Genomic DNA, 13041 nt, shown 5'->3' with positions numbered 1-13041 from the left:
AAATCACAAACCATTAACATTCGTGAAGATCGGGTTGAACAAATAATCTTATGTCAACTTAATGAAGCCAAGTTTGTGGTCGGTGGTGTCTACATACCTCCACAATCACCTCTCGAAGTATACAACTGGCATTGTCAAATTGTGGAAAATGTTCTGCAATACTCAACACAAGTTTTTGGTGTTTACAATCTTCCCAATGCATCATGGGAGAATGATGAGTTTGATGTGATGGTGAATTGCCCTGCAGGTGATCCAACTGTGAATATTGCTCAAGCCTTTGGTTTTTTAAAATTGTATCAACATAATAATATTCTCAATAATCGTAATGTATTTTTGGATTTAGCTTTTTCTAATGTTAGGAAGCTAAATATCTTAAAAACAAGCGATCCTCTTGTAGATCCTAGCATCCATCATGTGGGTTATGAATGTTGTTTAAGCCTCGATAGTATGTATGGTTAAGGCTGTTTTAGCAGTTCAAGCAAGTGCGATTTGAAATGGGCATATCACTTACTTTTCTACACTGCTTACGCCAGACCATCTTTACTCAGTGCCGCCGGCCGACGGGTAGTTTAATGACAACAAATACATTATTCTCCATTCAAATTAGTTTTAACACGAACTAACTGACCGTACGTTCATGAGATTTGACGTCACGAAGGCGATAACGATGAAACTAAGCGCCAATGATGAGTAACACGTTTCACTATTAGATTTTAGTATTTTTTAGCAATTTTCTTTAAAGTTGGAACACGCTTTTCTCGACTATTACTGGACACAGAAAGGTGAAACAAAAATCAACGATTACAGAAAAAAAAACTCCTTTAAGTGATGGGCGTAAAAAGTTTGGTTATAATAGAACGTTAAACAGTATAATCCAATTTTTCAACAGAAGTTTCAAAAAAATAAAAAAAAGTAAAACCATCATTTTAAAGGCAACATAATTTCGAATAACGTGTCCAAATTTCGAGACATTTTGTCGGTAAATAACAGAGAAAACACTGTCCCTAGGTTTTGGTGCGCCGATAAAACAGCCTTAATGATATTGATGTTGCTACAAAATTATTCTATGAAGTTCTTTCTACAGGAATTGCTTACTTTGTGCCATTGAAGAAATATAGAACTTCAACTTTTCCCAAGTGGTTCTCTGCTGATCTTAGAAGACTGGCGTTGGAGAAAAAAAAAATGCTCGCTATATTTATGTTAATAATCGTTCTGATGATGACTATATTAGATTTTCACACCTAAGAGCTGAATGTAAACAACTGCCTGAAATTTACTTCAGCAACTATATCAAAGGTATAGATACTGGTTTAAAAAATGATCCAATATCACTTTGGAAGTACATCAATGATAAGCGATCTAGTCATAACCTACATAACTCCCTACTTTATCAAGTCCAATCTGCAACAAATGGTCAAGACATAGCTAATTTATTTACGCACTTCTTCCAAACTGCGTATTCACCAAATAACAAACTTTATGTACCTATCCATCCATTAAATGGCAAATTTAGTACAAATATTTGTCCTTCTAAGATTACCATGACCGATATTTTTAATGGCATAAATGAGCTGCCCAATAAGCTTACTGCTGAAAAAGTATGTCTGTACCCTTGTAATGCCGTTATATTAATGAATATCTCAATCATATAGTTTTCATAGCAAAAAATCCACTTCAACAAACTTGGTTTGCTATCAATCTGATATACCTATTATCTCAAATGGAAGACTAAACAGGTAGATGCAATATACACATTTTTTCAAAGCATTTGATCATATAGATCAGGGCTTCTTAAACTGTGGGTCGCGAGACTACTGAAAGGGGGTCGCAAAGATCTAATACTTTTCAATCATTATAAATAAAATTTTAAAATTGGTATACACACTACGTACAAATATAAATACAAATAAAAATCATACAAAATACTATTGTAGTTTTATTATAACTATTTTTTGAGAAAAGTGGCAATGCAAAACTGTTATGTAGGGCCTATAAATGAAAATATGGAAGTAGCATTTAAAATAATAAATACAACGCGCTCCTCGATTTTCAACTGAACGTTCGACATTGATGTCTGGCCGCCGGCGCCAGTGTTTGCAAGATAACTTAGTGATTATAAGTACTCAGATGCCGCGTCGCCTTACAGCTTACACATACAATACGGAAGCATAATCAAGCTAGGCTAGGCGAATCGGCATATTATTTTTATAAAAGAATAAAAAAAATTAAATGAAAGCTTCTTTTTCGGCGTCTTTGTGATACGGTGCCTTTGTGCGCTGCACACTTTGAACACGCCATGCGTCGGGGTTGATCTGATCGTAATTTGTTGTCATTGCACTGGTAAAGATTCGAGTGTAGTTATTTTTCTGTTTGTACTTCAGTTTGGACTCAGCTTTGTCTTCGTAGTGACATGTGTGTATTTACTGTGTAATTTTCAGTTGGTGTTTTTAATTATTACGTTAAAGTTCAACTACATTTTTTGTTTAATTATTTATTATTATTTAACCATCATGGATAAATGGCTAATTAAAATTCCAACTAATAAGTCTGCCACACCGTCACAACCAAGTTGCAGTGCTTCAAATCCGACTTCTAGCAAAACAAAAAAAAGAAAATATGACGAATCATATTTGCAGTATGGCTTCACATGCTCTTCTCACAACAATGAAGAACAACCAGTGTGCTTAATTTGCAAAGAAGTTTTGGCTGCAGAAAGCATGAAACCGTCAAAACTGCAACGACATTTGAATACTAAACATGCGACGTTATCAAAAAAGCCAATAGAATATTTTGAGCGTCTTTTGGAAACATCAAATAAAGAAAAGAACACTTTGGAGAAGTACGTTACTTTGAATGATAGATATCTATTGGCATCGTATGAAGTTTCGTATTTGATAGCAAAAACGAAAAAGCCTTTTACTATTGGTGAGCAACTTTTACTACCTGAAGCTATAAGAATGTCTGAAATTGTTCATGGAAAACAGTATGCTGCTGAAATTAATAAAATTCCATTATCAAATGACACTGTGTCCAAAAGAATTTCAGACATTAGCAATGATCAATTTCAACAGCTTCTTATGAGGCTTAAAGACAGCTCAAAGTTTGCAATACAACTGGACGAGTCGACAGACATTTAAAAAATGGCACAGTTGTTACTTTTTGTAAGATATATTTATGAGGGAAGCATCCATGAAGATATACTGTTTTGTCGTCCTCTGGAAGGTCATACTCGTGGAAAAGATATATATAAAAAAGTAAATGAGTTTTTTGAAAAAGAAGGATTAAATTGGAAAAATTGTGTTGGTGTGTACACGGACGGTGCTGCAGCAATGACTGGACAAGATCTTGGTTTTACAGCATTTGTTAAAGCTGGAAATGATCATATTACATTTACACATTGTATGATTCACCGAGAGGCACTTGTTAAAAAAATTGCACCAGAATTAAACACTGTGTTTTTTGATGCAGTCAAAATCATTAACTTTATTAAAAGTCGAGCACTTAATAGTCGATTGTTTAAAAATTTGTGCATTGATATGGATTCGGATTATACAAGTTTATTACTACATGCTGAAGTTAGTTGGCTATCAAGAGGTCGAAGTTTGAAACGATTATTAACTTTAAAAGATGAAGTTCTTATATTTCTAACAGAGCAAAATTCTAATTTGGCCGATTATTTTCACGATAATTTATGGCTTCTCAAGCTATGCTATTTGGCAGATATTTTTGATAAAATCAATGATATGAATTTATCAATGCAGGGAGTCTGCGTTAATATGTTTATGTTAAAAAATAAACTTGAGGCCTTTGTTAAAAAAATTCTTATATGGAAGAACAGAGTGGAAAGTGGATCGCTCAAAATGTTTCCATTTACTGACGAGTATATAATTAGTAACAATATTTCAAAAAAAGATACTCCTATAACAAAAATTATAGTTAATCATTTGAAGGATATGGAAGTTTACATGCATAGGTATTTTCCCAATGATATCGATACACAACAATGGATTTGCAATCCATTTTCAATTGAAATGTAAGAAATTAATTTTTTAAACTTAAAAGCACAAGAAGAATTTGCCGAAGTAACAAGTGATACTACCTTGCGACTCAGATTTTCTCAAGTGCCTGTGCATGAATTTTGGATAGGAATCAAATCAGAATATCCCCTACTATCGGAAATGGCAATGAACAAATTACTGCCATTTTGTACAACATATTTATGTGAATCAGCCTTTTCCACATTAACTTACATAAAATCAAAATACCGTTCAACTTTAATAAACGTTGAAAATTTATTACGATCTGCACTAACTCAAATTGAGCCTAGATTTAATTATTTGTGTAAAAATAAACAATCACATCCGTCACATTAATATTGTTTGATGTTAATAATATGTTTTAATTAAAAAAAATTGTTACAAAAGTTTATTTTTTCTATTGAATATATAGATATAGTTTTATGTCATTCTATTTCTTGTGTTTTATTACGACCGATATCCCGTCAACGTTTCCAATTATATATATGTGAAATGAATGGGTACGTATTCTTTAATCCTTATTTTATTTACATTGTAAAATAGTGCGATATTACATCTACATCTACGGTTAATATATATTTCATTATATGGAGGAGGGGGTCGTTTAAAATTTCCTAAGCTTGAAGGGCTAAGCTATATAAAAAAGTTTAAGAAGCCCTGATATAGATCACCAAATACTTTTGGGCAAATTAATTAATGTAGGCTTTCATGTCAGGTTTGTTGAATGGATTAAAAACTATACATCTGGTAGAAGTCAAAGAGTCAACATAGGTTGTCATCTGTTTGATAGTATCTCAGTAACATCTGGAGTTCCTCAAGGAGGCCACACTTTCCATTTCTTTTTAATATCTTTGTTAACGACATTACTTCCTGTTTCCTAAATAGCAAATGTCTAATAATGGCAGATGACTCAAAAGATCACGCCTTGTTGCAAGATGACTTAGACAGACTACAAAATTGGTGCAATCAGAACAAAGTCCACTCAAATGTAAAAAACTATTGTTTTATAAGTTTTTTTCGTAAAGTCAATAGAATTGAAACAAGCTATACTATTAATAATCAGTCACTGAATTATGATTCTTCTATTCAGGATTTGGGTCTAATTTTTTATGAGAAGCTTACTTTCTGTGGCCACATAAACTCTATTTCAATAAAGGTAACCAAACTTCTTGGTTTCGTTACTAGGAATTGCAAGTATTTTTCCATTGATTCAACAAGATTAGTGTATTGTTGCTTAGTTCAAACTATTTTGGAATACTGTTCAATTATTTTTTCACCCTATTTTCAGAACAATATTGATACCATAGAAAGAGTCCAGCATAAGTTTTTGAGATATTGTGCTTAACATTCCACACTTCTATTGAAAATCATGATTATTCCTCTATCAAACTTCGAACAACAATTATCTTTACCCTCACTCAAGAACTGGCGTGATATATCAGGAACTATATTTATATATAAGATCATACATGGATTTATTTATTGTCCAAAATCTGTTAAGCCAGATTAACTTTAATGTTCTCCATCAAGATCTATGTTACCACAATGTTTTCAATATTCCTTTTCACAGAACAACCTATGGTATTCAAAACCCATGGGATAGATCATCATCATCATTGGTGCTACAGCCCTATAAAAGAGCCTTGACCTTCCCAAGTCTATTACGCCAGTCAGTTCTATCCATTGCCAACTGTTGTCAGTTTGCTGCGCCTATTTGCCATCCTCATCTACACCATCCCTCCATCTGAGTTTTGGTCTACCCCTACTTCTACTTCCCACAGGTTGTGACATAAGGATTCTTCTAGGAGGGTTGTTCTGCTGTGCTCTTGCCAGATGTCCTGCCCATCTTAGTCTTCCTATTTTTATAAAAGATACTACGTCTTTACCACCAAATATATGTTTATATCTGTGATATATCTCGTAGTTGTACCTCCTTCTCCAAACACCATTTTCACAGATGCCACCAAATATTCTTCTCAGGATCCTTCGTTCAAATATAAGGAGATTTTCATCTGCCTTGGAAATGGTCCATGTCTCCGACCCATATGTCAACATTGGTTGTATAAGGGTTTTGTATATGGTTATTTTTGTTTTTTGGCTTAAGTTTCTGCTTCTCATTAGCTTGATTTCTTCCATCATGACGTTCTCCTTGGTGATCAGGGAGCCTAAATATGTGAATTTGTCCACCACTTCAAAGGTAGAATTATCAACCGTGAATTGGTGGCCAATGTTTCTGGCTCTATTGTTGGGTGTTGATGCCATTATCTTAGTTTTATTTTCATTTACTTGCAGGCCCATATTTTTTGAGGCGTTTGACAAGGTGGTATACATTTCTTGTAGCTTGCGTGTTGTGCAGGCAACTAGATCAACATCATCTGCATATGCCAAAATTTGGGATGATTTATTAAAAATGTTTCCTCTGCTGTCTATTTGGGCATCCCTGACCGCCTTTTCCAAAGCTATGTTGAAAAGGAGACACGCCAGTGCATCTCCCTGTTGCAGCCCAACATGCGTATCAAATGCCTGTGATTGTTTGCCCTGTATTTCGACTTTGCAAACAACTTTACGCATTGTAGCCTTAACCAATCTTATCAGTTTATCGGGAATGTGGGATTCATCCATGGCTTCATACAATTTATTTCTTAGAACACTATCACAGGCTGATTTAGGCATGGGATAGATACATGGGGCTATTAAATGTTATCGATTTTGATATTTTCAATATAACTTTACCTCAGTTAAAAAGATCTCTTGTATGTGATATGTATATTAGTATTGTTGAATTTTGTTCTTGTTATATTTTTAGTCTCACTTTTTGATATTGATTTTGTATTATAAGTTATTTCAAGTTTGAATCTTAACTGTGATATTGAAGGGTTAATTACTTAAAAATTATAAGAAAAACAAGGAAATAAAATTGCCTATTGATAAATATAGGTCATAAAAATCACTGTGACAAAATTCATAGATAACCAGCTAATTTTTAAGGGTACTTTCATTAACAGCAGCCAAAACAACTTTTCATATTGTCTGACAGAACATGTTTTCTGATTTTCCTGTTTGACAGGTGAAATGTTTTGGGAAAAATAGAGAAAAAATGCCCCAGAAAAAAAGGGGTAGAGGGAAACAGTGTCAGACTCGGCCTAATCAAGTGATACTCAAAGTTTGGAGAGAGTATTCTATCATAAACTTTTTGGCTGGAACTCTATTAGACCAAAATAATTTGATATCAGGATAATTAATTATACCCATAAGAATTAATGCCACAAGAAACTTTCACTTAGTCATAATCAATAGGTGTCCAATCATATTTTTATGCCTCTTTGCAAAACACAGTGTTCAGCATAACTATTTGTTGCATTTACCATGAGTACTTTTTCTGATAAAAATAATTCGTATATACAATATGACAACATTGTTAGGTGAAAAGTAATCTGACTGTTGGTATTCTTCAAAATCATATTTGACATATGAATTTATCTTACTGATAGATCTCCACTCAATTAGAGGGGGTGCTTTCGTTTGTTGTTAGTTTACTTATTACCCTACTTCATCAAAATCTGTTAACAACAAAGATACACTAGATGCATTGATAATGCAAAGTCAGAATCATCCCTAGCGCCACTATTATCTAAAAAACAGCTGTTCTAGAAGATATTCCTGAAAATGGTGTGGTTGCAAGTATACTACACTCTCTGAGAGTTTCACTCTCAATTGATTGCTACAATTTGCTAGTTGAAGTATTTTGAAGACTTTGATATTTCAAGTAACTTTTTTTTCACCACATTTTTTGATAATTTTCACAATTACAAAAGCACATGTTATAACCAACAACAAAAGAGGCATACAGATGTCTAAATGTTTCTATTACATCAGTGGTGCACCACTGAAAACTGTACCTGACTCCCTTGCAATCCAGAGGTGAATTGCTGGCTTATTACTGGAGGACAGTGTGGTACACCAGTGGGTTGCATATTTTTTATGGATTCTATGGTTACTTTTTATTCAAAACCCTTTTTGGGATATTTCTACACACTTAAAATACAAATACACCAAAACAGAACTATTGTCCTGGGGACAAGAAACATTATAAATTTCAATGTTTTATTGGTAATTACTTGTAAAATTAGACCCATCCTGAAAGTGTTTAGGAATCATTAGAATTATGTTCTATTAGGATTTTGGGACCATCTGCATGAGAAACATTTAGCCTACCTACATGTATAAACAACTACCTGTAATTCTTCTCTTAACTTTTCTAAATCCTGTGCAGAACTACTGGATGGATGTCTTTTTAATGGAACTTTAGGAGATTGTACTAGTAATCTTTTCTGGCATTTTCTGGGATGTCTTTTTGCTTGTGGTGAGTTCCAATCCCATACTACATCCACATTATCATTGGTTTCTTGAGTACAAGCTATTGGAAGAGGACAATTTTCATTGTCCATATCAGGCTCCACTTTTTTTGGTGAAGGACTTCCTAAAATACAAATAACTAAAATGTGCTAAACAATTTATGTTTTTACTAATTACGTGCTGATTTCACATACAGTCTTTTAGTCCTATCTTGATATTTTTTATTTTGGTTCATTATTCATAAAAATCAAAACTAAAACTGAAATCAAAACAAATACTGATACCCATGTATATTTCACAGAAGCAATTTTAAATGTTATAATGTTAAGCATAGAATCACAGTATATTGCTAAAGAATAAATATAAAAAATAGGCAAAAGTATAGAGAAAGTGAGTATAGGAAGTTAGCTACAAATGACGGAGACGGACAGATTTGAATTTGGCAGTGTTGCCATATCACAAATAAATCAAGAAATATATGCGATATAATATTAATTAATGTTACTAAACATTCTTTTAAAGTTAAAGTATTTAAAAGAAGTTTAATTAATTTAAATTTAATTTATTATAATTTAAATTACCTTTAATTTAAGGATGCTATTTTTAATCAAATTACGCACCACACTAAAGCGTCAAACGCACTTATAAAACTTAAATCGCTTAAATTAAAACGTTCTCGCATTTCTTGTACATTTAACACCCTTTCTGGTTCAACAATTGTTGTAGGCATTATTTTTAATTTAAATTTTGTATATAAAATACACAAATTCACACAATTTAAATGTAGTAACGATCTGAACAAGTTCCAGTAACTAGCTAATACATTAACAAGACGGTATTCAGGTACCATTTCATCACAAAATTATAAGAAAATGGTCATAAAATTTAAATCTGCTAAACATCTGATGCAAACTGGCAACTAGGGTTTTCAAAATTTTGACATTATTGCCAAGTTTATTTGCTAATCTACTAAAGGCCAATTATAATTTTTTTTGTCTAATAACTAACTGCAACTTATATAAAAAAAACAAGGTAATTATTTAGTAAGCCGGAACGCCTCAAAAATGCCAAATTTTTTGTGGACTTAGCCGAAAAAGTGAAAAAAAACCTCAAATTTTAATGTTTTCTTTGCTTTAAACTAGTAAAAGTGCCCAAATAATCAAAAATACAGAAAAAATAACAAAAAAAGTAGTATGAATCAAAAAAAAATTACATAAAAAGCAAAGAAAAGTATATATACATGTCTTAATAAAAAAAACGTAACTAAAACATATTAAATCTCACTGTTTTTTACTGTTAAATTATGAAAAAATGGGTAAAATTGTTTAAAATAATCAAGATTTTTATTTCAAAACAATATGGCGGCCATGCACAAGAAGTTAAATTTTATGTACTTTTGACATTGTTGCCAGTTTTAACCTTTAAAAGATCTAAAAATTTCATGAAAATTACCTTAATTAAAACAGGTGGATACAATCTTAATAACCACGTGCAAAACGAGTTAACCATCGTCTTATTTTATTATTAAAAATGTAAACCAAAAAACCAAATCTAACCTAACACTGGTAAAAAAAAGCAGTAATATAAATAAATAAAATGTTATAATATAATTAAAAATCAAAATTTTTATATTTCATAAGAAAACATGAAATTAAAACTAAACCAACGTAACCAAATCTAACCTAACGCTGGTAAAAAAGCAGTAATAAGAATAAAATTTTGTATAATTAAAAATCAAAATTTTTATATTTCATAAGAAAACATGAAATTAAAACTAAACCAACGTAACCAAATCTAATCTAACGATGGTAAAAAAGCAGTAATAAGAATAAAATTTTATCAAAATTTTTATTGTTCATAAGAAAACGTGATAATAAACGTATAGTAACGTAACCAAATCTAAACTGACCCTTGTAAAAAAGCTATACTTTTCAGTTAAAAGTAGGTAATAATTTATTCGTTTTAAGTTTTAGGTAAATTTTTATTTTTCATTAGAAAACATAATTTTGAATAACTATGGCAACACTGGTTAAAATTACCCTTCTTGATCATAAGAAACAGTTGTCATTCCTGTCATTTCTTGTTGTTTCATGGTAAATAATGGCGGTGGCTTTTAAAAATCGGGCATATTTTAAATCGGAATTATATAAAAAAGAACGCTTTGCACCGAATAAAAATCATTGCACAATCATTAGTAAGTGAAGTAGAATTCATTGATATAAATTTCATCTCCGTAGACACGGTTCCGGTTTATTAAACTAGTACCAAAAACAAATATTCATTCGTTCGTGTTTTTAAAATTTTTTTAAAAATACCCGATTTCATAAAATAATATAATAAAAATGTACTGTTTCAAAGCATATTTGAGGCATAAAACATATACATAATAAGGACATGGCAATACCGCAAACACAAATTTGACATGACGTTTATAGCCAACTTCATCGGCACTTTCTCTATACTTCTGCCAAAAAATAACTATATTCTTTATTAGCAATAATATACTGTGATAGAATATAGAATGTGATATAGAATTACAAATAATTAACCACAGCACCACACACCACACTGAATGTAACTAAATGACAATTGATATTGTTGATAACTGATATTGTTCTTCTTTCATATTGATTTATCTCTATACAACCACATTTCTCATACATTCCTTTCGCTTAGCTCACCACGAGCTTGCGTTGACTTGACTGATGAAAATTACACGTTATTGACATTGACGTTATCATATCAGCATGTTCAGTGTTCCATCTTTTCAACATTTTGTCACGTGACCTATTGAAGTTATGTTTAAAAAAATATATGAAAAATTGTTGATAAGTTGAGACATACAGTCGTGTATAATAGGTATAAAACGGACAGATCAATAAAAGTACCAAATTAAAAATGTTAATTTCAAAAACTTGGTTTAAACCAATAAGGAAAAATGTCACTAGCGTTTACGTTGCGTTACATCAACCAGGCTGAAGTGTTGAATAAATATTGATCTGATGACATGCTGTATCATGTATGAGATGTGTATTGTGATGGTACTAATGGGTTGAATGTTGAATGACTTATGAGTTACAAGCTCATCTCATAACATTGTTAATTTTAGAGGATATAAGACAAGGTTCCCCACGTTGTTTAATAAGCAATCGCTCCGATCAAACGTTGCGTTGTCTTTATTTTTTTAGATTTGCTGTTTATAATTCTATACTTAAGCCTTAACTGGTGACCCTATTTTTAATTACATAAATGGCGACCGCGACCATGAGTCTGACAGACTCCTGGCTAAAAAAGCTGTTTTTGTCAAGCTGGCACCTAAAAAATGCAATAAAACAGTTTTTAATTATATAACAATATTGTAATGTCATTTTTATTTAGTGAAAAAGAAAAAAATCAAACTGTAGGACTTATAACAAAAACAGAAAAAATGGTAACATGTTTTTGGTATCAAACAATGGTAACACAAAATTTTTAAAGTCATATTCCAAAAAAAATTAAACATACAAACAAATATACTTAATATATGTGTGTTTAAAAATAGGTACATGTTATATAAAAAAATTGTTTAAAACAACATAATTGCAGTTCTGCACAAAACCTGCAAATCACAAAAAACAAAAATCTATTCTACCCTGGTAAAATTGGCTTTTGACACGTACATAAATATGCAGTCTTTCTTCTTAATTTGGATGGACAGGTGTAGCAATATTTTCTTATTTCAAGCTTTTCTTCTTCGTTAGCCTTATTTTCGGGAATGCAAGGATACTTCCGATCAGTTCTTTCAGCTGCCTTTGCAATGTTGGCATTTCATATCTTCTATGTAAATGTGAGGAAATGAGTTCATCGGCCAGTGTTTCTATAAATTTGAATCTAGTCCAATTATTTTCGGAAATCGAAGTTAACATAATGTATGAATTTACTTAATATACGTCTACTATTTTACCACGGCCTATAGCCATGGGCCATCTACGTGTTCTGCGGCTACAGGAATATTTTACACACTTTTCATCCATCGCGTCTACACCCCCTTTGGTCAAGTTGTAAAAAGAATTTATTTCTGGTAGTCCATTACCTGTATCTACTTCTATGGAATGATGCACGGAAGAAATTAATATCACAGGTTTATTTTTCTTAGTTGTACGGGATAAAAGTGTTAGGTCTTTGGTAAATCCATACAAAGTGTCGCCTTCATTATGATTTGGTCGCGGAAGGAACTGTGGAGGAAGTTCTTTTTTATTTCTTCGCATTGTGCCAACGTAAGTGAGTTTATGTTGTAGATGATGTACTAAATCAACTGAACTAAACCAGTTGTCGCCAGTTACATTTCTATTAGTATTGTAAAGATATTTGACTAATCTTATAACTGCTTGAGTAGGTATGCTCATTCTTTTTTCTTCATTTGTGAGGCTACATCCATCTGAACGTTTCCCAGCATAAATGTAAGCAATATGTAAATACTCAGTTCGTGCATCAGTCATACATAAGAGTTTTATCCCATATTTACAGGGTTTGCTGGGAATATACATTTTAAAGCGGCATCTGCCTCTGAAGCCTACCAGCATTTCGTCTACACACACATTTTTCCCAACCATATATGCATCTTTTAAATTGCTTACAAATAAGTCAAACAATTCTTGGATAGCAGCAG

The 13041-nt window shown here is 32.0% G+C and overlaps 1 protein-coding gene across 9 annotated transcripts in view; it reads right to left on the bottom strand.

The window, feature by feature from the left end:
* The window catches only part of LOC140441375 (uncharacterized), a 209791-nt gene extending 200984 nt beyond the window's left edge, over positions 1-8807 (bottom strand). For 7 of the 9 annotated variants that reach the window (XM_072532080.1, XM_072532074.1, XM_072532081.1 and 4 more), the window contains exons 1-2: positions 8571-8807; positions 8273-8517 (exon numbers count right to left, since the gene is read on the bottom strand). In XM_072532080.1, the coding sequence (XP_072388181.1) occupies positions 8273-8517; positions 8571-8628 (303 nt within the window). In that variant the 5' untranslated portion in view covers positions 8629-8807. The remainder of the gene's footprint in view (positions 1-8272; positions 8518-8570) is intronic. The other 2 variants (XM_072532079.1, XM_072532075.1) reach the window with 2 other exon arrangements.
* Positions 8808-13041: the final 4234 nt, after the last annotated feature.

The sequence above is a fragment of the Diabrotica undecimpunctata genome, chromosome 5 (assembly GCF_040954645.1).
Source record: "Diabrotica undecimpunctata isolate CICGRU chromosome 5, icDiaUnde3, whole genome shotgun sequence".
NCBI lineage: Eukaryota > Metazoa > Arthropoda > Insecta > Coleoptera > Chrysomelidae > Diabrotica > Diabrotica undecimpunctata.
Note: the sequence above shows the minus strand (reverse complement) of the source record. Positions and strands in the feature narration are given on the sequence as shown.